The 25,793-nt window shown below is 35.8% G+C and overlaps 2 protein-coding genes across 3 annotated transcripts in view; both read left to right on the plus strand.

The window, feature by feature from the left end:
* Positions 1–44: 44 nt before the first annotated feature.
* On the plus strand, positions 45–4,417 carry LOC106170497 (histone acetyltransferase KAT8). Its single transcript, XM_013550384.2, has 10 exons — positions 45–272; positions 736–813; positions 1,002–1,183; positions 1,406–1,459; positions 1,686–1,850; positions 2,182–2,271; positions 2,566–2,706; positions 2,937–3,030; positions 3,365–3,515; positions 3,778–4,417. The coding sequence occupies exons 1-10, from the start codon at positions 53–55 to the stop codon at positions 3,992–3,994; spliced, it is 1,392 nt and encodes a 463-aa protein (XP_013405838.2). The 5' UTR covers positions 45–52; the 3' UTR covers positions 3,995–4,417.
* Positions 4,418–7,061: 2,644 nt separating this feature from the next.
* LOC106170487 (uncharacterized) overlaps positions 7,062–25,793 on the plus strand; it is a 52,929-nt gene continuing 34,197 nt past the window's right edge. For both annotated transcript variants that reach the window (XM_087005902.1, XM_087005903.1), the window contains exons 1-23: positions 7,062–7,423; positions 10,919–10,952; positions 11,445–11,526; positions 11,755–11,852; positions 12,109–12,321; positions 12,533–12,628; positions 16,003–16,136; positions 16,574–16,781; positions 17,231–17,376; positions 17,637–17,841; positions 18,363–18,538; positions 19,118–19,283; positions 19,525–19,731; positions 20,365–20,550; positions 20,783–20,950; positions 21,224–21,415; positions 21,752–21,880; positions 22,473–22,673; positions 22,899–23,108; positions 23,592–23,780; positions 24,075–24,263; positions 24,600–24,788; positions 25,225–25,467. In XM_087005902.1, the coding sequence (XP_086862028.1) occupies positions 7,349–7,423; positions 10,919–10,952; positions 11,445–11,526; positions 11,755–11,852; positions 12,109–12,321; positions 12,533–12,628; positions 16,003–16,136; positions 16,574–16,781; positions 17,231–17,376; positions 17,637–17,841; positions 18,363–18,538; positions 19,118–19,283; positions 19,525–19,731; positions 20,365–20,550; positions 20,783–20,950; positions 21,224–21,415; positions 21,752–21,880; positions 22,473–22,673; positions 22,899–23,108; positions 23,592–23,780; positions 24,075–24,263; positions 24,600–24,788; positions 25,225–25,467 (3,736 nt within the window). In that variant the 5' untranslated portion in view covers positions 7,062–7,348. The remainder of the gene's footprint in view (positions 7,424–10,918; positions 10,953–11,444; positions 11,527–11,754; positions 11,853–12,108; positions 12,322–12,532; positions 12,629–16,002; positions 16,137–16,573; positions 16,782–17,230; positions 17,377–17,636; positions 17,842–18,362; positions 18,539–19,117; positions 19,284–19,524; positions 19,732–20,364; positions 20,551–20,782; positions 20,951–21,223; positions 21,416–21,751; positions 21,881–22,472; positions 22,674–22,898; positions 23,109–23,591; positions 23,781–24,074; positions 24,264–24,599; positions 24,789–25,224; positions 25,468–25,793) is intronic.

Genomic DNA, 25,793 nt, shown 5'->3' on the forward strand with positions numbered 1-25,793 from the left:
ACAACGTGACCTACTTTACAGAAGTGAATGCAAAGAAGTGTTTGATTGGTCCATGCAATGCACATCTGCAGGTGTCATGGCGGACGTCGAAATGCGTCAAAATTCTTTGTCAGAATCAACGCTAAAAAACGAAGGCAGATTATCAGAAAGGGGACAAAATTTGGAGCTGGCTGATAGTATGGAAAACGGAGAAAGCGTCGACGGTTTCCCCGATGATTCGAGGATTGGTATTGGAGATAATTACCTTGTCAAACGTTCAGACAACACTTGGCGTAAGTATCAATAAATAAACGACGGAATATTGCAATAATTATTCGTCTTGTTGATGGTTTTATTAAAACCACTTACTCTTTAGACCAATAATTTCATCTTTTAAATGTGTTCCAGATTTTTTTGAGCAGATTTATCTGAGATTCTAATAGATATTTTAGAATCTTTGTACATAAATTTATTTAAAGGAATTCCAGGTGACTATATCCCAAAGGATTGCACGTTATATCTCAAAGCATGGGCTATTTCTGGCAATCAGTTGGGTCATGTCACTGTGCATAGTCATTTGAAAACCATCTGTACATTTTATACATCTATACATATTCATGACTAGAATTTCTTTTCTTTGACTTGAATAAAGAGGTCTTTTCTCTCTCAAATTAGTCGAAGATCTGGCAACCAGTAGAAATATACAGTAGAATGTACATAAGCTTAATTTGTTGATTTTTTTTTTCCTCACAACAGATGCTGCAGAGGTCATACAGACCAGATCAAATGAGCAGGCAGGAGGGAGATATGAGTACTATGTGCATTACAAAGGATGTGAGTTAATTTCTCTCATTTAGTACAGAGCCCAATGTTTTTTAGTTTATTTGCTCATTTTCATTTTTCATAACATAATTTTATTTATTTTGACAGTAACTATATTTATATAACACTATGTTTATTGTTTAAATATTAAGTGACTTAAGAATATATATTTTGCATACAAGATTGATTTTACAATTTAGTAAACAGAAGATTGGATGAATGGGTTGAAGTGGACAGGTTCAACTTGAAGGCCCGTTTGGAAGAGGACAGCAAGCCAGAAGTAATCTCTGCGGCTGCCACCACAGATCTAACAGATGGAACAGACAGGAAGATCACCAGAAACCAGAAGAGGAAGCATGATGAGATAAACCATGTGCAGAAGGTAGCATAAGTAGTGATGTATTTGTGGATATTTGTGGTTTAAGTTCATTCTCAAATCTATCTGCATCCTCAATCATCATCTTATCAGGATTAAAGTGCAACTAGAGAGGTGGTAAATTGAGGGACATTTCAAACTCAAAAAGTTGTAACAGTTCAAGTTTTAATTTCTACCATTTGAAAGGCTCTTGGTTAGTTTTAATATTTGACTTGAATTCTTCCCCAGACATATGCTGAAATGGATCCTACTACAGCAGCTTTAGAGAAGGAACACGAAGCAGTAAGTCTCCTGTTTTCAATTTTGGTCATAATAATATTATTTATTGTAAATTTCCTACAGTGTTTGGAAGTTATAATGCTGCACAAAAGAGTTGAGCACACAGGTTTACTACTTAACACGAGTTAAAGAAAATTTAAGTATCAAATAAAATGCTAGTATTCCTGATTAAAACATGTACTTTATTTTTTTCATTGTAATGCAAACAATTATTCTTTCTTTCATACAGATAACAAAAGTGAAATATATTGACAAAGTTCAGATAGGAAAGTATGAGATAGATGCCTGGTATTTCTCCCCTTATCCAGAGGAATACGGCAAACAGTCTAAACTCTGGGTGTGTGAGTACTGCCTGAAGTACATGAGGCTAGAGAAGTCTTACAGATATCATCAGGTAAAGATCTGAGATCACAATGCTGTGATATGTTGGAGAATTTGATGTGTTAATGTTCAGAGGATATGAATATGTCAGTTTCTGTTCAGACATTTAAGACCTTTGAAGATGCACATAGTTCACATCATATTGAGGGTATGGGGGAGGTAAATTTTAGGTTTACCATGATTTACTTTCATACAATAAAGTTGAATAAATTAATAGAAAGTGTTTTATAGACTGAAATGTTGTGTGGGTAAATTGTGGTAGCACATACACAACACCTAACACAAGAAATGGAAATAACAAATGAATAAAACTCTCACTATTAATATTTGTTTATTTTTTTCAGAGTCAGTGTTTCTGGAGACATCCTCCTGGAAAAGAAATTTACAGGAAAGGAACAATTTCACTCTTTGAGGTAGATGGAAAAGACCACAAGGTAATATTGGTTTTTTGGTACACAAAGATTTGCACAAATTGTTAAAAAATATGTGGTATTTAGCTGGATAATATTAGGAAATAAAACAAGCACTTTACTACCTGAAAATGAGATCATATCATATTTTGGTATACAAAGATTTGCACAAGATTATTATTTAAGTTTAAAAAAAAAAGGATGGGTTTATCTTAAGCTGGATATAAATAAAACGATTATATTTTGTTCTTTCAAAATGAGATCTAATGTAAGTTTGCTACTGTTGCTGTGTCTCATGTGCATTCTGAACATTTTCAGATATACTGCCAAAATTTGTGTCTGTTAGCCAAACTGTTCCTTGATCACAAGACACTGTACTTTGATGTGGAACCTTTCTTATTCTACATCTACACTGAAGTTGACAGACAAGGCTGCCACCTGGTGGGATATTTTTCAAAGGTAGATATATCACATGATCAGTGTTAATATTTATAATTGCTGTGTTTTTCCCCTAATTTCAGTTTTATTGAAAACATGAATGGTCCTTTCAATCAGCAAAACCTTTTTTTAATTACATCAATTCATTTCATACATATTCCACTGTTGAAATAGAGTATAATTATACAGCTTGGACTGAGAGCAATGTGGTAATAAGTTTTCAGATCTTACACAAGTAGCTTTGTATTTAGGAAAAAGAATCTCCAGATGGAAACAACGTTGCCTGTATCCTCACTCTCCCTCCATTTCAAAGGAAAGGCTATGGGAAATTTCTAATTGCATTTAGTAAGTATAACACACAGCTGATCCTGATTTAAAGATATTTCATAACTAATTTACAATTCTTATTGGAAGTATTATGATAGAGTTGTGGGGTGAATTTGTTTCCTCACTTAAAATACTGTTGTCCAGGGGCAGATCCAGATATATTTTCTGACAGTCTTCCAAATTATCTTAGTTGATCCTTCTGCCAATCTGACCATCTAATCTACCAACAGGAAAAAAAAAGATGCCCAACAAAGTAAACTTTTAAAATTCTGACCCGTCTTGAGGAGGACCCAGAAGACAGCCTCTGCCCACCCCTGTTGTCATGCTATCACGGAATGGTGTTATCTTTCAGGTTATGAACTGTCCAAAATAGAGGGGTTGGTGGGCTCCCCCGAGAAGCCCCTGTCTGACCTGGGGAAACTGAGCTACAGGAGCTATTGGTCCTGGGTGTTACTGGAGATTCTCAGAGATTTCAGAGGAACACTGTCCATTAAAGATCTCAGGTTTGTTTTTTATTCAATGAAGACGTCTTTAATAGATGCAGTATTTTTTTTCTTTTTTTTTTCCTTTTTCATAAAGGTTGTGTCCTTGGTCACTTAATTTCAAGTGTATATCCCTTGTTCATTTTATTTCAAGTGAAGATTTTTCAACAATTTGCAAGCACTGTATGTTGGTCTGATTTCAGTGTGGCATTGTCACTTGTTTTCAAGAAAAAAGATGAAGACTGACACGAAGGTTTGACGCTGTCATTATTTTTTCTTTCAGTCAAATGACCAGTATCACACAAACGGACATTATACAAACTCTTCAGTCCCTGAACATGGTGAAGTATTGGAAAGGCCAACATGTGATATGTGTTACTCCAAAGCTGGTGGAAGAACACTTGAAAGGAGCTCAGTATAAAAAGCCTCCCATCACTATAGATGTGTCATGTTTAAGGTGGGAGCCTCCTAGGAAAGTGCCCAGAATTATAAAGAAATGATGTGTCTTGTTTAAGATGAGAGCTGCCAAAAATGTGCCCAGGATCATAAAAAAATAATGCCATGTTTAAGATGAGAACTGCCCAGGATTATAAAAAAATAATGTCATGTTTATGATGGGAGCGATCAAGGAAAGTGCCCAGGAGAAAAATTAACTGAATTTGGTTCTTTGACAAGTGAAATACAAGTTGCATCATTATTGGTATCTCATACACTTTCAAACTTTTTCTTTTGCTCGTATTTGGATACCACTGGATTCTGGACAAATGTTTTGTATGTTGATTATAATGTGATATAGTGTTGGCGTTTCCAGTCCAGCAAAAAAATGTAGCTATCGTACCATGAAGGTTTTTTTCAACCGATTTCTGTACATAATTGTAAAGATTACTTGAATGGTCATGAAATAAAATTGTACAGAAAGATGATCATGTTTTCATTGTCTGTTGGATTTAGGGGCTCATCAGATAAAATAGGGGTAATTTTCAGTTGTACTCACGTGCATTGTTGTATTTGAAAAGAAGTTTCCATTGCTTAAGATGTGCGCGTCTGTTACTTAACAAAATTATTATTTGAAACGTAAGCGACGTCATAGTTTTAATTAAAGTATACCCTGCAATGTTTAAACGTAACGAAAAACATTTAAACTAAATTGTTATTAAAAAGGTGTTAAACGTGGAATCCAAGTGCAAGGTCGGGTCGAGAAATGGTTTGTGAGTTGGACAAAATCACTTATTTTTCAAGGAAATTAGATTTGGCGGGAAAACTCCAGATAAAATCAAACCTCACTTTGCTTCGAAGGCAGTTGTTGAGAATATATTTCTTGACATGTGACTTACACCTGAATGCGCAGCAAAGTAATATTAGCTGTTGGCTTGCAATTCAAAGCACTTATAATTTCACTCTAATTTAAGAATTTTTGGTCCTTGATAAGACTGGTTTTCGTAGTGTCTGAACCACACACTGACTCAAACACTACACTGACAGCATTATGACAAACTGTGAAGTGACACTGACCGCGCTGTAGTAAGATAAGACCTTTTAAGTGAATTAAACCCGCTTCTCTACTCTCCACCAGAGACTCTTTTAGCTGTGTTTTTTAAAACACTTAAAATTGGTGAAGACATTATAATAGAAATTACCCCGACACTATATGAACTTGGGGTTCACGTTCAGCATTACGACTGGCTTTTAACTTCAGACCAGGAAGCAAGCTTTTCTTATCTCACTGAACAATATGTCAAAGCACTTGTCATTACTATATGGTTGACCTCGTCGAAATTCTGAAGTTATTATTACAGCCCGGCGTCCTCGTAACACGATGGTGTCCACTTACATGAACTAACAAAGGATGCATGGCTTAACGCTCCAATGCCTATTGGAGCCTTTTGGACAAACACGTTTGCATTTTTTCGCTTTGTGGTATATATTTAGAAACATGAAACAAATTGAAATGAGGTCAATATCAAAATAAGTATTATATTTTAATTAATATCTTCTCGATAATTTTCAGATGACTCTATTTCGTAAAATGTATCGAAGACGGTAAATAAGCTATTGGAGACTACGGCATGTTAACGTAGCACCAAAAATAAATTCTCCGTTACTGATGTTGTTGGGGAATATATCATGTTGAACTTTTGTCCTCGGGGCAATATCATCTCCGAAGCAGAATGGGCGTTGACAAAAAAATACTTTCATTGAAAGGGATTATTATAATAAATTACGCACCGTATAGTAAAGCAAAAGCACACTGAAGTCACAATTCACCTCTTTAAGGTTAGGAGCGACTTTGTATTGTTGATTTCACCAGGGATGACAAAAAGCTACTGAATAGAAATTTTAGATTTATAATCGACCAAGGTGTTACTGGATTGATTTTAATCAATTATTAAAATAATTATTTATTTTCGAATTATTTCATGAAAAACAAAATAGACACAGCAAGAGAAATGATGGACTAATTTAAATGTAAGTGTAGAAGGTTTGGACCTTCTGACTTGAGAAATAATAAGCTCGCAGTGACACTGTACGGAGCCATTTGATCCCGGTTAGCATTTACGGTCCACGCCCTGCCCCAGACAGTAGTAATATGACCGCCACTGCACGAGACAAGATCGTAATAAGCAGCCTTGAAGACAAATTGTTTAATTGAGGCCAGATTACCGGCCTGTAACTCGCGTGCGCTTCGATTTTATGTCAGCAGATAGGACGTATGTCCGATACTTCTTAACTTCTCTTAGCTCATACATGGATTAAATAATTAACATCTATATATACAAATGCTAAAACAGTCTGTGCTTGCACACCACAGTGTTTATAAGAAAAGGCAAATTTTATAAATTTTGGGATTAGTTTTAGACTTCTGATGACTCTGAGTAACTTGTCACATTATAATTGGAATTATCGTTTGTCTCGAATAAATCTCGAGAAAAAGAAGTTTCAGTGGTATTAGCTGAAACTTACAAATACTGGCTTTCTCTCTCTCTCTCTCTCTCTCTTTTTTTTTTTTTCTTGCGTGACTCAAACAAATTCACCAGCTCCAAAGTGTCCAAGATAGACAGAGCTTGTTGTAGTTCTTTTCCACAAGACATTGCTTTGGTGAATGTGTTCTACCTTACTTTTCATTAATAATCTTGTCACTTTATAAAAAATAGCCCTTGTTTTGGAATAGAATACACATAATAAGCCTTCGTGATTACTTATTTAAGCGAACTGCAAACCGTGGAAGTAAATAAGAGCCAAAAAACAATTAAAGCAATGATTTTTATCCCTCACCTAGTGAGCTGCAGTATTATTTGACATGGATAAAGAATGAATCCTTCTCCAACTCTCAGTTTAATAGCTCTACATCCTTTAAAGCATATTACTATTGCGGGTTACATTTTTTGGAATCTCGTGACTAGTATTTGTTAAAGGTGTTTATTCAAACCCGTAAAATAGCGCTATTCACCAAAGGCAAACCTTTGAGGCCAAACCCTACTATCACGGATCGATCGTGACATCGGCTGTGCTTTTGTGTTTGATATACACGCCAAACAATAGATTTTTACCTGTTCGCGCTAAAGCGCACGGTTCATATTGGGTCTTTAGCTGGGACGTGTCAGCTGGTCTTGGGTGTGAGCCACGGAGGTTAACACCACTGTTTCCCAGCACATGGGCGTAACCAGTCAGGTGTTTCAAGGAGAGCACTTGCACTGTAGGCCCTTTGTAAAAAAGGGGTTACTTTTAAGTCGTAGACGCCCAAGTTTTAGGCCCTATCCGTTGAACAGAAACAGATAAAGTGAGAGAGGAGGAAGTAAGAGTAGGAGAGGTGGAGGAAGTTAGGAAGGACTAACTGAACTGCTCAATTTCAATTTATGTCTGGCAGAATGAAAGAGACGCGGGTTCTGCTACTGTTAAGTCTGTGCTACATCACACTACGGTCTTGTCAGGTGAGTACTGATAACTTCGGTGTCATATATCCATAATCATTCCGCTGTAAACTTTTCACTAATAACTAGACACACCCTGCAGCAGGCAAAGGCCGCCTCATCGATTGGAACATGGTGATGCTTATATGGAGGCAACAGTAATGTTCACGCATACCGGGTACTGATGTAAAATACTTTGTTGGGATAAGGCGGTATTTCTTTTAAATGTTTCACATATTTTCAAAACTTTAATAGCGCCCCTAAAGCATGACTTCTATAATATGGATTATATAAAGTAAACACACTTTCTCTTGTTGCGTAATTGCCTTTGTAAATCTAGCTTCTGAATAATATTGTGGTTATATTACTGAGTAGCAGTCTTGGTTTTGTGGTGATTTTAACTCCGAAATATACACTCTGACCGACTTTGCGATATTTGAAACCATAAAGATTCACCTGTCGTGAGTTTTAACCCACGGACAAATAGCTTCTTTGTAAAGATGTATGTGTTAAGGGTGGGGTCGTATATTCTTTTGCATTGTACATAATATTTAAATATCAGCTGCGTTTCATGAGGCAGTGGCCAGCGTAAGATAAAAAAATGAGATGTTTTTATTCGATATTGGCCTAACTGTAAAACAGTATTTAATCATTGAAACAGTTATCACTGGCTGATACAGGGGTCGGACAGCAAGTACACTGTACCGAGCTTAGGGACGCTCCCCTGGCCCCCTTCGGGGCACTGCCCCCCCCCCCCACCCCCCTTCATCACCTTCTCAACCTTCTGCCTTCCCTCAATTACTAAAGCATGGAGAAAAAAATTTCCTTCCCTGTGTCCTATTTTTTGTTGTCAAATTATTCTCGTCTACTTTAATATAGGCCAGTGCCGAGCTGAACGTGGACATATTTCTATCCCCCCTCCCCCGCCCGCTCTCCGGCCCCCGGCCTTAGCAAAATTTTGAATATGCCAATGATTATAATTATATATATATATATATATATATATGGCAACCTCGAGGCTGAAGGTTTGACGCCACCCACTACTGGTAATCTTTAATTGTACCACCAGCTTAGAATTGGAGCTACGGGCCGAGGATTAGGCCTAGGCCTACCTCCTGCTTTACCGTGTATCGCGTATTTACCGTAGGCCTACTCTGCGTTATCCCCCGTCGCTTGTAATTCCTTACCTCAATATTCTACACAATATGTAAAGACCAATATATTCATTCTTTCGTTGACAGTGACATTTGGGGTCACCCTTACCTAACCTCTGTTTTTTTTTTTTTTTTTTTTTTTTGGGGGGGGGGGAGGGGTTAGACGGTGCATTTCTACACGTGAAAAAAAAAGCTGTTGGCATTCGTCAACCTGGTCAACGTGCACCTGCCACACTGAGACATTAAGAATATTAGATGTCCATGTATTTTTACGGTTCAATAGTTAGATTTTGTTTAAGTAATACCCCAAATATATATCAGTATCTAAAGAAGATCCAGAAGATAACTCATATGTGAAGAATCCAAAATTGGCTACCACACAATAGAAAAGATAGAAAATAACCCATGCAGTGTATATAGGTAGGCCTATTGCATGTTGCGTTGCTTGGGTTAATATATGCATGGTTTTAAAATGTTGGCACTGCTGTTTTTCATAATCGCCAAGGACCTCTGCAAGTATGTTATATACATTGTCTACTACTATATATATATATATACTTGGGTTGCAAAAGTACTTAGTGTCAGCCACCAGGGCCTGCTCGCCAAAACTGAAAATTCTCAGAAAACCTGCTTAAGCACAGTAGGCCTACTGAAAATATTTCTTTTCTTCTACGGATAAAACAAAGTTAGTGCTCATAGGTAAAAATTTAGGTTATGCTGGTAGGTCTTCAATAGTGAAGGATCCATTTCTGTCCCATTTAAAGAATAGGTGTCAACCCAAACTTCATGTGTATTGTAACTCTGTAGTAAAGCGAACCATTAAGTGAATGGGCTCGTCTTGCTAATGTTAAACTCTTCAGTGGCAGGAGTATTTATTACACCAAATTGAAATTAGGAATGTTTGTGAGAGAGGAGGAGAATTTTCTGCAAAGTGTGATTCAAACCGCGTCATATACCAGTCGCAAGTAATAATCCTATTCTTAGAAGAGTCGATATCTTAGTATCAAAGTCACGTTACCTCCACGTGGACTCCTGATGGCTTTTATCCTGATCAGTCCAGAGAGTTGGAGTTCCAGGAAGTACAAATGGTTTTGTCTGGCTGTGTGCCTTGTCTGCTGTGGACATAGTGTTGTTGGAGTCAGAATGGGCCAGGGGAATAACCACTCCCCATAGAGGAAAAGGATCTGATTCAACTACAAGTAGAACTCTTTTAAGTCGTTGACGAATGCATCCCCAGTGTTATTAGTGACAACACTTACAGTATATGTTGATGACTATATTGGTACTTAAAAGTACCATGAATGCTACCACGGCCTTTATTGTTGTGTTACATGTTGAACTCAGACACTTGATCTGCCTCACTTGGGATTTCTGTTTCTCAATTTTTCTAGAAGTAAAATGGTTTATTAAACTTCAAGTGGCTTTTGTTATTTAGGATTGGGACATACCTTTGTTGATGGATGAACAATATCTATCCTGCCCACACCTTAAATTATGTTACTCTACCATGTGTGGGAGTTTCACACAGAGAATGCGCTTGTGCCATACACATATTACATATGTTAACCATATTGCTAGAGCTGTATCAGACAAGAAATTGTACGTGTGAGGGTGAAGCTGGGAATGTTATCTTAGAAAGCAATGTATACATTAATACACAAAACAATACAAAAATTATAGTACTTACGGAAGCTTATAGACAAAATGCCATGCTGTATCATAGTAGAGAAAAAAGCATTCACACAATATTTTAATTTTACCCTGATCCCATTCCTCAATCCAGCCATATTTGGCAATGGCTTCCTTTTTGACCCCTTGGTATTTAAGATTGGGACAGACAAGTACCTTGAGGGATGAGCAATGATTACCCTGCTCTTGTGTTGGAATTTCACAAAGATTATTTGCTTGTGCCATATAAATATTCAGTACATATATTTTCCATATTGTTAGAGTAGTGTGAGGTAGAGGTAAATTCTGTCTGTGATGGTGAAATCTTAGAACTGGAGCCATGTTTTAACAACTTTCAACCATGAATATGTGTTTTTTTATACAATACAAAATTACAGTACTGTCAGAAGAATATAGACAACACATTATGCTGAATAATATAACTAGAGAAAAAAGCATTCACACAATATTAAATTTGACCATTGCCCCATTCCTCCATCCAGCCTTCTTTGGGAATGGCTTACTTTTCAACTCCTCGGTGATCTAAAGAAATGAAAGAAAGATAAATAAATTAACCTAGATAGCCACATGATTACCCAGATTTGATTAAACTGTGTCCTGCAATATGGCGACTTGTTTATCTTCTGATGCCTTGATATAAAACGATTGTCTGTGTCTTCCATTATCTTTTTAGGGAGCATGTGAGCAGTCCTTTCAGTGCCCGGAGGGTGAGTTCACTGAATTCATAAAGATATGTTAATTATTCACTTCTTCCCTCTTTAAGACTGGGTTTCCACACCTAGATTGATCTAAAAGGATCGATCCATCTCCTAGGGTTTTTTTTTTTTGCTAAATGTCTTTTAGCTTAAGCAGCTTAGATGTCTGGCTTGGCTGCCAAAGCTGCTAAACAATAATTAATTGCCCCCTAGCAGCTTCTGTAAGTGCGAAAGACATCTAAGCCACTTAAGTTGATTGCAATTTGGTGAGAATACCCTCAGAGATAGATCGATTCACAGTTAGTAGGATAGTAGATTTGTAATTTCTTTGTCATGGGTATAGTTTTAGCTAGATAACTGTAAAGTGTGTGTGTTAATACATAAACTTCCTAATTTCCCTCTGTAGCAATTAAACTACTGTGTTATGTGAATCAAATTTTATCTGAATGTATATTGACACTGATATCTGTGTGGTTTTATTTCTCATGTTATCTTATATTTCAGGATGGGTGCGTAGAGAGGCTCAGTGTTTTAAAGCCTATAGTCTTCAGCTTGGATGGAAAGATGCATCAGGAGTTTGTGAAAGGTACAAGAAATATGTGAGCTAAAAAAAAAAATATATCTGAAAATTATGAAATTTCACATTGGCTGTGTCATATGAGCAGAAATGTGTTTAAGGTTGAAAATGATAACTCTTTGACACAGTATATGAAAAATCAGTAAGTCATGTCCATCCTATTTGAATAGGTTTTTTGTAAACATAATGAAATAAAGCATATATATTCTATATTTATATTACTATATATTTCCATAGGCATGGTGCCAGGTTAGTGACTGTCAAGGACAGAGAGACTGCTGATTTTATAGCTGGTGTTGTGAGAAATGCTAGTGTGAACACATCCTACTGGATAGGTATTGGACTTCCTTCTGTCCTCTGCTTTATTTACATTTATTCTCACCCTTGCCACTGTAATGGAACAGAGTGATTAAAAATTCACTTCAGTTTATTTTGATGTATTTCAGTTTTATCTTATTTGATATCTGTACCACACTTTTTGCAGAATAATTGTTTATTGGAATGATTTTCTGAGAAGAGCAAAGATGTATTCAGTATAAATTGATATATGGTTAAAACTAAATACTAAGTATTACTCTTTGAATTAAATAGGTTTAAAGAGTGAAGATAACTTAGTAGAAGGAGAATGGAGAAATGGCCAGGAAATGTCACTCCAGTATGGTTTCTGGTACGGGGATGAGCCAAATACAGCTGAAGAAAAACTCTGCACATCAGCCCTGCAAAATGAGGACAACACGTGGAAGATGGAGAAATGCACGGAAGTAAAGCTGCCTTTCGTTTGCATGTCTGTTGCTTGCATAAATGGTAAGTGAAATATATTTTAATTTTAAGATAATAAAAGAATTTGCTCTTTTATTTCATGCTTTGTGAATTACGATCTTTTTATTCTATTTTCGTTGTTGTTATACATTGTTTTGTTTAGTTAAGTGTTTATGTTATAATTAGCAACTCGAGACCTCTTAATCTTATTTGAAATATTCTGTTTGCATCATATAAGCCTGTGTGTATATTCCAGACTTCCTTCACTGTTTTAATGACCAGTGTGTGCTGTCTTCATTGAGATGTAATGGTGTAGATGACTGTGGAGACATGACAGATGAAATGATGTGCAGTATGTAGCACAATTTAAATACCAGGATTATAGCAGATTTAGATTGCTTTTGGCTTTTATTATGTACAGACACAGATGTGTCTGTACATATAGCCATCATCTGCGTCTGTCGTCGCCGTCGTCGCTGTCGCCGTCGTCGCCGTCGTCGCCGTCGCCGTCGCCGTGCACTTTTACCGATAACACGATAAGTGGAAAACCATTTTGCCTTTTGATTTGAAACTTGCAGAACTGATGAATATTCATAATACGCAGGTCAAGTTCGAAAATCAGCATGATCGGGTCACTCTTAGGGAATTTATGCTGTTTTTTCACTTTTTTCAACATATATGCAGCACCGATAACACGATAAGTGGAAAACCATTGTACCTTTTGACTTGAAACTTACAGAACTGATGAATATTCATAATATGCAGGTCAAGTTCGAAAATCGGCATGATTGGGCCATTTTTAGGGAATTTATGCTGTTTTTTCACTTTTTCAGCATATATGCAGCACCGATAACACAGTAAGTGGAAAACCATTTTACCTTTTGGCTTGAAACTTACAGAACTGATGAAAATTCTTAATACGCAGGTCAAGTTCGAAAATCAGCATGATTGGGCCATTTTTAGGGAATTTATGCTGTTTTTTCACTTTTCAATATAAATGCAACACTGATAACACAATATAAGAAAAACGGATCGGCCAATTGGCATTATATTCACAGGAGTGGTCAATCTTACTAAAATGCAGGTTGAGTTCGAAAATCAGCATAATCGGGCCATTATTTTAGAAGTTATACTGTTTTTTCACATTTCCTCAGATTCAATTATTAGGCATGTTAACAGTCTCATTATTGAACTAATTAGATGCGTAAAAGTGTTTGTTTGATATTTCCTGCATCTTTACAACATTGTAAGTTGATTATGTAAAAAACATGGTAAACTTGTTATCATGTATTGTGTAATAAAGTGTCAAAAATGGAAATAAACTCATATCATTGCAGTTTGTCAGATTCAATCATCCACTATGTTCAGAATCTCAGAATGGAGGAAATTGGACATTTAACACTGTTCTATTGATACTTTTCCCATCTCATCAATTTTCTTAGTTGGTCATATAAAAATGGCAGTAAAATGTTTATTTTGTTTTATGTTAAAAAAGTGTTAAAAATGGAAATAAACCCATTTCAGGACAGTGCTGTCTTGTTTACATTTTGGCATTTTCAAGATGTGACTTTGAAGTTCCATGGGCCTGAAGACCTTTGCTTGTCATGTTTTCTGAATGTCCATGTTACTAATATTTTATTAATAACATTTGATGGTTATTATGCTGTTAAACATTATGTAACGTTGCATCAAAATTTGAAGAAACCCCTATTTAGGGCACTGCTCCTATGATGACCATTTAAGGGAAAACATGTCACTTGCTGTTCTCAAACTTACAAGAAAGAAACATGGGTCTAACATACAGCCTCAGTAGGCAATGCAGTCTGTTTGGTAAATTTTCCTGGCAATTTAACAGTTTTTTGTGAAAATTTAATTTTTCACTTATTGACATTTTCAAGGTGCGACTTAGAACCTCCACGGGCTTGAAGACCCTTGCTAGTCACATTTTCTGAAAATCCATGACACATATATTTTATCATTTAAAATTGATGGTCATTATGCTGTTAAGCATTATGTAATGTTGCATCAAAATAGAAGAAAACACAATATTTGGTGCTGCTGCCATGATGACCATTATGGGAAAACGGTGTTACTTATTACTGTCAAACTTTCAAAAAAGGAAACACAGGACTAAAATGCAGCCCGAGTTGGAAAAGCAGTCTAATTGGCTTCTTTTTCTGGAAGTTATACACTTAATGAAGTATTCATTATCTTTTTGGCATATTCATTGTGGGACTCAGAGCTCCCATGGACATGAAGCCTAATGGTAATCAAATTTTCTACATGTCCATGCTATTTATAGTCAATAATCAAAAATTGGTGATAATTATTCTATAATTTATTATGTAATGTTACATCAAAATTGACAATAATCTTTTTGCACTGCTACTGCAAACATTATGAAAAGAAAACTGTGTTACTTATTATTATATTTAACTTATAAGTACGATTTTTAGGATTGGCATGCAGTTCAAATTAGAAAGCCAGGTCAATTGGGTCATCATTTTTATTAAATTTATGCATTTTTTGTGAAATTTTCATTTTTCTCATTCTGGCACTTTCTAATTGAAAACTTGAACTCTGATGGGCCTGGAGCCTTATGCTTTTACTTTCATCAGCATTACCTGTTGTGCATAATTAAAATTTTATGTTGACTGTGCAGTTAAACATAATGTATTATTGCATCAGAATTGGGAAGTCTCCTATTTTTGTGCATTATTGTTTTCTGCTTTTCTTAAGGTGTGACTTATGGGCCTGAAGACCTTTGATAGACAAATTTGTGTGGTCAGTCTGTTAATTCCCCTTGGGTATTCACAAGGCTAATTTCAGTGCTATAAACTCATTTACCTAATTAAGTAGCCATTAATTGAAATTTCATAAAGCACACTTGTTGATATTTCCCTGTTAAGCTCTCTGCTAGATAACATAGTGTCCATAATAAGGAAGCAGTGAATAACAGCTTCATTAGAATTATATTTTTGTTGTTTCTATTTAATTTTTTCTCCAACACTGGCATTTTTAAGATGTGATTTTTAACTCCCATCCACCTGAGGCTGTGCACATTTTCAGTATTTCCACATAAGCAGCTGTATTGGTATTTATGTCTTTAAACACGATGTAATATTATTTTATGCACTGTCATCATTTTTCATATATAGGGACTTTCATCATGTGAATTTTAACTCTCATGGTCCTGACATTGTAATCTTATTGAAAGGGTGGATTAAGACCATCTTCTGGGTCTCCTGGAAGACAGTCAGATTTTACAGTTTATATTAACGGGTTTTTGTTGGAAGACTATCAAAATGGAGGATGGATCAACAAAGATACTTTGGAATACTGTCAGAAAATATCTCTGAATCTGCTCCTGTTATTGACCATGTTACCTGTTGTGCATGATTAAAAATCAGTGTTGACTGACTGTGCTATTATAAGCATTTATTATTGCATCAAAATTGACATAATGACCTATTTTGCATCTTTTTTTTTCTGTTTTTTGTCTGTACATTTGACAGCTTTGCTGCCTTGTATATATATATATATGCTACCTATATATGCTATGTATGTATGCTACCTTAAGTACAAAATTTTTCAGTAATTTTACTCCAAGAATTTATTCAACTTATAACAAAAGATTTAAATGCCAAGAAGCATGGATTTAATTGATGATTGAATATATGTGGTTTTCTGGTCCTGATTATAATGTCCATTTTCTGCATTTGCTAGGTGATCTGAACAGTGAATATATGTATAGTGAGAGTGGAGGTAATATTAAATATCCAGCATCAGGCTCATACAGCAACAAAGAGAGTAAAACATGGACTCTCAAAGCCCCCAGTGGTAAAAGAATAAAGCTACAGGTAAAGAGAGTGTGATATTTCTATTGTTTTTAATTTGATTGAAGTTTACTGCCTTGTTGTCACAAAACTACTAGAAATGGTAGTTCATCCTAAATGATATCAATATTTCAGTCAGAAAATGTCAACTACCTCTTACATAACATCTCAGATACCAAAACTTTTTTCCACTTTTTATACTGTTTCCATTTTAAAAAATAATGAAGGACCATGTCATGAAATAAAATGCAGAATCAATTCACATGCATGACAGATAAAAAGATACCTTTGTTCATTTACATACTGGCAATGCAAATACTAATTAAAGAATGGTAGTGCAGCAATTGTATTATTATATCATAATATATTGTACAAAGTTAAGGCCATGATAATTTACTTAATTGCACCAGTTAAGAAATAAATTGAATTGAATTGATAACCATGTATTCTATGTTTTACAGTTCACAGAGTTCATCACAGAGTCTCAGCAAGACTACCTTCAAATCTGTGATGGTGGCCCAACAGAAAGCTACTGTACAGTAATAGATACAGTATCTGGGGATAAATCCAGTTCATTCAGCTACACCAGTTCCACCAACTATTTCTTACTCAAATTCTTCAGTGATGAGTCCGTCACAAGGACGGGGTTCACTATACAATGGACTGTTGGTATGTTTTTGTGAAGAAATCGGCATACAAGATCTTAATTTTAATCATTTTTAAAATGATTTAGAAAATAAGAAATGCAGAACATTGCCTTTTATTTTGTAGTATGAACAATGCATCTGCACATGTTGTGATATTGGTAGTATTTCTAAATGTATCATGAACACATTTTGTGCATAAAACTTTGTTGACAGGTGGCTTGAAGAGTTAAGGTTTAGACTTCATCTTAACAGAACTGTCACAACTAAGAATAAAGTATTTTTGTCTCCAATCAACAGCTAATATTTAAGTTGTTAACCTCCAATACTGCAATGTCTGTCTAGAGCATCTTCACAAGGGAATGAGGCTTTTCTCATTATCAGCTGCCAATTGGAAAAAAAATTACTGCTTTATTGTTTATAATATAACACAGCTTATGACATTGTTTTCTGAGCTGTGAATGGTGTTTTCAGTACCCAGTCCAGAGGGCGCCACACTGACTGCAGTTAACCAGCCTCAGATGATCACCAGTCCTGGGTTTGGAACACAGTATAATGGAAAACTTAGGACAACATGGGTTATTACTACACCAGTTTTAAGACAGATCTTAACCTTACATGTAAGTCAATTGTTGTTTCATTTCTCTGAAAGATTGAGATCCTTAGGACTAGCTGGGTTATAACTACACTTATTTTAAGACAGATCTTAACTTTTCATGTAAGTCATTGGTTTGATAATGTTGATAATTTAACTTTGCCATTAGTTTGACCGATTTTGATTTTGCTGCCAGTTTTGGTCAGTTTAAAGTGACCTACATAAATAGTTGCAATAAATGTGTCACAAAAGATGGATGAAATAACTAGAATTATATTTTTATAGTTTCATTCGATCAAACTGGCTGCTAGGGATGACTACCTTTACATAAGGGATGGAAACAGTCCCTATTCTTCAAAATTGTTGGAATATCGGGGTCCAGTTGATGAAGTGGACCACATCATATCATCTACTGGGCAGTCCCTGTACATTTATCTTCACACAGAAACTATGAATGCTGAAGGAGGATTTAATGCATCTTATTTCCAAGGTGAGACATTGTGTTGTGGTTTTGGTCAATATTTATTGCGTATAGCCCTTTGACCATGGTACATTGGCATTGAAGCAGGAGAAAACATGTTAGAAAAAAATGAAATGAAAATGATTGTATTTTAGTGTCATCTGTCTGTTTGATGAACTTTTCTACTCAAATTGTTTTTCATAAGAGAACTTGGTGTGGTATTCTTAGCAGAACAACAAAATGATCACAAGGCTCTGTCTTGTAAAAAATTGCCAGCTGATTTTCAATGTTGTTTATGTACTCTAAATAAAAAATATATTATCAGCTAAATGAGCAAAAAATTTCATTAGTTTGACATTTGAATATAAATCATATAATTATTTGACAAAAGCTAGAATATCTTTTTCTGCACCATGTGTTAGCCTGCGGTCAACTTGGTTGAAGGCCTTCATCAGACTGATGTGCTGTGTAAGTTTGCCATTGATTTGGTGTAAATGAGAAATTTGCCATTTTCAAGCATGACAGTTGGTGTTTAATGTTTGTTATTCCAGGTTGTGATGTCCAGTTAACCACCAGTCAGGGGATGATAATGTCTCCAGGTTACACCATAGGAAGTTATCCCAACTCTGCCCGCTGTACCTGGAATATCTCAACACCAGGAAACCAGCCATTTGCTCTGGACTTCCAGGAATCTTTTGAATTGGAGAGTGGTGTTGATTTCCTGAAGGTAATTCTAAGTCTTAATTCAGTTAGTATTTATACTGTTTTGCTCTAAACTTGGTCACTTTCAGGGATGAAAATTCAGACTGTTAGTCAGCTAATGCAATGCAATCATAAGCATAATATGAGGCATGTTGATTGCATTTTGTTATTATGGGCTCACAGCTATATATCAGTGCAGTTTTCATTGATTGCGTAGCTGCTTGATATATGGACCACACCCTGATTATATTAAAATGAGATGACCAAATTTGATGTGTCAAAAGTACATTTAACGTGTGAAAGCAACATATGCTAAAAATTAAGCTCTATTATTTCTGCAAATCTCAAAAGTAAATATTTGATTTACTGATTGCTAAAGATCTAGGATAATCAGTAAAGATCAATTTACAGAAATGGAGCTTATTCTTATGATAAGCACAAAAATTTGCAGTTTTGTTTTTGTTAAAGTTTCTGCTTCATTTTGATGTAATTTTTGTAACAATGACAGATCATATATACTCAACATTTACCAAATGCTGATCAACTCACAAACTATTCTTACCAATCACATAATAAGTTCAATAATTAAGTTTTTATATTTAAGATCTACAATGGTACTGACACCAGCTCTAATGCCCTCCACATTGGCAGTGGGTTTACTGGCACAGTGTTGCCATCTACAGTCCATTCATCATCAGGAGCTATGTTTATTGAGCTTACAACCAGTGCAGTGATTGCAATGAAAGGATTCATGGCTCGATTCTCTATTGGTATGGATTTAACTAATTTATTCACTATAACAGACCCACTGCACATTCTTTTTATTAAGTAAACATAATATAAAGATCTATTCATTCCTTTATTATTATTATTATTATTATTATTATTATTATTATTATTATTATTATTATTATTATTATTTTGCATGTAAATCAGATCTTGTATGTGCCACAAGCTACAGCTTACAGTTTTGTATTGAAAATGCATATATAATTTTCCACTTTATTTCAGACTGTCCCCAGGAATTAATACAGTTCAACTCTTGGACAAATATCCAGCCCAGCAATGCTCTATCCAAAATGTACACAGCTAACTTTAATGTCAGCTGCATGCATGGCTATGACTTTGAGAACCAGGAATACAACCAACAGGAATCAGTCAACATGCAGTGTCTCTATGGGGGAAAGTGGAACATCCTCAGAAAACCAGTCTGTAAATGTAAGTAAATACTGGGAGAGTTTTCATACATGTCAGTTTATCAAAAGTTTGCATTACTTGCATTAGATTGTGCCATAGCATTAAAATCTGAGTTAGAAGGAAGCATGTATTTCTGAATCAGGTTGGACTTAGCTCGAGTTTTTAGAGCTCCAGTTAGTACTATTTAATATCTTGATTTGCCAACTGATGCCTGAAAAAAAAAAGATCTCAGGAAGGACAATTAATGTTTCTCATTTGAAAATGCTCCTCTCAGCAGCTATTGTGACAACTAAACCGAAAAAAAAAACTTAGGGACCATTCCCACAGATATTTGGATCGATCTATCTCCCTGGGGAGTCTCACTAAATTGCTGTCAACTTGACTGGCTTAAATGTCTGTCATGCCTAGTAAAGCTCTTAGTGGGTAATTATCTTTACCCCCTAGCTGATTTGGTAGGCGTGACAGACATTTAAGCTGGTTATTGGATAGCAATTTAGTGAGTTACAGGGGGTTACAGGGAGTTACATCGATCCAGATGGATCAATCTGGGCATGGGAACCCAGTCTTAGTTACAATGAGACTTAAAGGTACAATAAGTTACATTGACATTGGTAAGGTTAAAACCGCCATATTGAAAACCACATGTCATTCCAGTACACTACTGTGGCTCCTTGGGCAGTCAGAACAACATCCCCCATGGCTACCTGTCTAACACCACTGGCGTACTGTATGGAGATCAGGCGTACTATGTGTGTTTTGCTGGGTTCACTCTCAATGGTTCCAACCCTGTGAACTGCACTGAAGATGGTTGGGTCAGCAATGACTTCCCGCGCTGTGAAGGTGGGTCATTTCATCAAGGATGAGAAAATTTTAAATATTATCACAGAAATGGTTTCATTTGAAACAAATTTATTACATAAATTATACTAAAAAGTGCCAGCCAGTTTGTATGGTGTGTTTGTATAAAGTGTACTTATTTGAATGATGTGAGCTGAATTATATTATGATGCAAGATGTACAGGTAGATATTGCTGAAGATGTGTTATTTATTTGTTGTAACTGTATTTAACAGCTCCATTGTGCACCCCAAGGCCACAGGTGCCTAACTCTAACCTTGAGATCACAGGGGACCTAATAGCCAAATATACATGTGACATTGGCTATGAGCTGGTAGGAACTCCCACGGCAGTGTGTAACAGGGACACTAAAAACTGGACCGCTGAGGCACCTTTTTGTCAAAGTAAGTTTTAAGCTGCACCTTTTACATTGAGCAGTTCAGTTTTATACTGCTCCTGATTAAAATAGCATGGCTATGATGTAAGAGAGTCAATTAAATAGAGAACCTGCACTCGGCATGGCCAGTCACACCTTGAGATTACGGGATTATAACTGGGTTTATTTTGTATGTTGGGGCTTGTGAAAAGGTGTCACATATGTCTGTTAAAGTTGAACATAACACTTATGACTAAAATAATGACAAAACATCTAATTAACACACAATTTGGTTTAATAGGAAAACCCTGTCCAGCCCCATACCCTGTGATACGTCATGCCTCCCTGAACATCACAAACACCACAGGAGTTTTATACTTTGAGGACACAATCATGGTGACATGTGATGTTGGATATGAACTAGAGGTCAATGTGTCCAATATACTGACTTGTAATGCTGACCAGACATTTGGGGAGCTACCCAGGTGCATAGGTAAGCTTTTATAGACAGGAATGCAGATGATTGAGATTGATAAAATCTGAAAGAAAATAATATCTTTATTGCAGTCATTGTTGTGTATATGGTTGAGGTTTTCTGGTAAACTTTATGTAATTATGGCAGTTAGACTTGACTTGTTAGACTAAAGAAATATGTCACAACATTTAATCATTTTGTTAATTATTTTGATAGTTTTTCATTATCAGGCTTTTAAAATACCTGTTTGCAATAGAAATCTTAAAAGATTTACAAAATTATGTTCAGATATCCTATTGCAATATGTTGCCCAACCATCGCAATGGTGAATCTGAAATTATTCCTCCATTCTAGATATCAATGAGTGTAACAGCACTAATAATGGTAACTGTAGCCAGAACTGTGTGAACACCCAGGGTTCCTATCACTGTACCTGTAACCCTGGCTATAGGACTGACCCCATGGACTCCTTCCAGTGCACAGGTCAGTGGTCTACTGTTTCCAGTAATTAAATATCACTGTTCCCGTCTGTTTCAGTGTAATGATTTGAGAGATCGCTGGTCACTTTACAGTGTCATTTAGCATTGGAGGGTTTTACTATTTAATGAAATTTTACTATTTAATCTTTAAAATTTTGACTTATCTTTCTTATTACCATAAATAAACACAAGAATTATCCAGGAGAATGTTTTTTTTCAAATCTCTAGAATTAGGTACTGTTTTATGATATTTTTAAAAAATATGAAATGGCCAACTGTCCGCAAAGTATCACATGATTCTAATAATGTTTCAGTTCATTTGTTGTCTTGTACATTGTTTTTTTTATAGCCCCACTTTAATTTGACAACATCACAGGTATATTATACATGTTACAGATGTCCTGGAGTGTTCTATGAACAGTGGGCGTGGTCAGTGTGATGACACTATAATGAAATAACTAGCTCATATAAATGTAGCTGCAGTCAGACTGGCACAACTCTGATGAAATGCCTTTTGGGTTAAAGAATGCAACACAAGTCTTTCAATAACTTAATGTTTACCTCTAGTTTTATCTTGACGATGTTATATATTCCAGATGTCCTTGAATGTTCTATGAACAGTGGGCGTGGTCAGTGTGATGACACCTGTAATGAGATAATTGGCTCATATAACTGTAGCTGCAGTCAGACAGGCACTACTCTGTTTAGCTCAAATGGGACCAGCAGTTTCTATATTCCTGCAGTGGAAACAGGGTTGATGTACAATGATGAATTTTATCTGAACCATACCTGTGTCAGTAAGTATGATATAGGAGGGTTATATAAGAGTGAAGAACTTACTAAGTAAGTGTTTTTTTTTTCAAAATCTCCATTAATTGTAGTTCTTAGTAACAGTTTATAAGTGACCAAAGATGTGATCACAGAAACCTCATTGTACTATTTTCTTAATACGAATTAATGGATAAGTATAAATAAGTGAAACAAAACATGCATATAACATCATACTTTTTCCTCGTCATCAGAGGTAGAATGTGGCTTACCCGTAAATGCCAGCATGTTTGCTCATCTCCATGCACGCCCCCTGGATGTCAACCTAGGCCGCCCCTTCCGTTACCAAGACAACATCACATATCTGTGTGACATAGGGTATGTGTTGGGGGACGGCAGCAACAAGATGACACTAACCTGTGGTCAAGATGGACAGTGGAGTGGGGGACTTCCTGAATGTCAAGGTGATCTCTTGGTGGCATTTGGGGATAGTTAAGTCACATCATAGGCAGAATTAGAGGGGGTGGGGATCCTGACCCCCCCCCCCCCCCCTTCGATTTCTGAAAAAAAAATCACACCAATGGTCCCCTCTTGAAATTATAATTTTGACTAGCTGAATCATAGTTCTAAACTGTACTAAATGTCACCATTCAACCTCTAAAATTTGCATCAAATTTTTGGGGCTTTGAGATGTATGAGGTCAGAAATAATGGGGAGAGAATTTAGGAATGCTTGTATCTTTGATATCACTTTGAAGTGTCTGTTTTCCATAAGTAGACATTCAGAAAAGAGTTCTAAAAATTTGGAATAAATTAATATAAGTTCATTACAAAAAATGTGCTAGACTGAGTAGTACTATAAAACAGTTAAAAATCAAATGATTGCCAGTTGCTGAAACACTTCTATGTCCTGAAGTTATTGATTAAAATGTGACCTTGATATTTCAGCTGCTATGTGCATGGAAGAGCCTTTTCCCAGTGGTGCTATTGCAGGAACAAATAACCTGACCTACCAGGCTGTAGGCGAGATCACATGTAACGTCTCCGGGGTCCGAAATGAAACCATTACTCGTTATTGTCAGTATAATCAAACTTCAGACAGTTACATGTTCACAGGACAGCCTATTAGGTGTAATGGTAAGATATTTAGGATGGGTTAAGTACTTGGTGAAGCATACTGCAGACAAGTTCAATTGCATTAAATTGCAGAATAAAACATAGCCTATCTTGTTAACTCTCCATTTGTCTTTCTTTACAAGATGAATGTATTAAGTATGATCTTTAATCTTTTGAAAAACTGCATTTTTAAATATTGATTTACTTGTATTTGTTTGAATCATGTATGTCACATTGAAGAAGCCACATCTTGTTTTTTATAGAACAAAAGATGAAACATTGTAATTAATCATTGACATAAATGTGTTTATATAGTTATAGACTGTGGGCAGCCAGACACTATAACAGGAGCCAATATAACAGTGGTGTCCACACTGTATCCTAGCAGCTTTACAGTAACCTGCAAAGATTTATACAGCCTTGCTGGAAACAGCAGCAAGTATGATAACATTGTGAGGTGTACAGCTGATGGATATTGGGACTATGGAGATCTTCGATGTGAAGGTAGATGTTATACCACATTGGTTTTATTAGTTTTTTCTCGGTTTGTTTTATCTGAATGCAATGCTAATATGGATTTTTGGAAAGCCTAATTGCTTAATGATCTCTACTACAGAGTAGTTCATTTGATGCATTTGGTAACTTGTTTTTTATTGAACCATTTTTCTATTGGGCACATTTTTGTCAAATGGGTGCTGACATCAATAACAATTGATTTAACTCTTTGGGGAAGATGTGATTTAAGAATCTACATTTTTGATTTGTTCACTTTTTAAAAATTACAATTAGCTTAAAAAAAGAGAGAAAAATTAGTCATAATTATTTCATTCTTAACTACAGGGGCCACATGTAGTGACCCAGGGAGGCCTCCAGATGGCAGACAGGTGGCAGTAGATACCTATGAGGAGGGTAAACTGGTTAGATATGTCTGTGACAGGCCAGGTTATGAACCAGACCCTCCATACCCCTTGCTGTGTGAGGTGGCAGGTTCCAATCTTACCTGGAATGCCTCTGCACCTACATGTGTGGGTGAGTATAACAAGGCAATGTGTTTAGAGGTGGAAGTGTCTCCTGATTTACCTAGAAATCCAGATATTTGAGAATTGTCTTAACCTATTAACACCCCTTTACCCCTTGCTTTGTTGTATTTTCCAGGTCCACTTTCATCTCTGTGATATTTGTAATAAATTATTAGCCAGTTATTGGTGCCAGTGTATCAGTATTGTTTTCGTACCTGACAAGTAAAAGTAATACTTCTCTATGTATGGATTAGGTTTATGTCTCATTTTTCAGTTGATTTAAAATATGGAATTTCAGTAAATTATAATTTAAGTACCTTACAATTTGTACATCATTGTGATTCATAGTCACTTATTTATTTTCTTACTATACATTTTCCTTCTTTAAGCCCACAGCCAATTATTTAGAGGTTATGTATATTATAAACTTATACTTATAATTACAGACAGGGAATCACCAGTGTTTACCTTCTGTCCCGGACCTTTTACTGTGGCTAAGCTTTCTGAACTGTTTACCATGCCATTTCCCAATGCCACAGACAACTCCGGGATGATACGGGACATCCAGGTGTCCCCTGTGGACTTCCATGGTTACGGGATGTGGATAGAGCAGGACATGAATGTCACATACACTGCCTACGATCACGCTAATAACACGGTTACATGTGTGGTTAACATCAGGTTAAAAGGTGTGTTTTATGCAGGTTATTGAAACGTGTAAGGAAAATAAAGAGGATTAATCTCAGCATCTAGATTAAATATATGGACCCAACATGTGTTAAGTCCCAGATAAAAAAGATTAATCCCAGGGGTTAATCCCACAAGTAGGAATGAGTATTGGAATTTAAAATATGATATATATATCACCTACATTTTATATGTACTCTATGAATGACACACAGAGTACATGTATATGTTTTTATAGATTCTGTTCATTTGTGAGAAGATTCATATAACTTCTCAGATCAAAGGGGAAGTATAATAAGAGCACTGAAATGCTCTATGTTTATTACTG

The sequence above is a fragment of the Lingula anatina genome, chromosome 2 (assembly GCF_051362555.1).
Source record: "Lingula anatina isolate TDL-2025a chromosome 2, LinAna3.0, whole genome shotgun sequence".
Classification (NCBI taxonomy): domain Eukaryota; kingdom Metazoa; phylum Brachiopoda; class Lingulata; order Lingulida; family Lingulidae; genus Lingula; species Lingula anatina.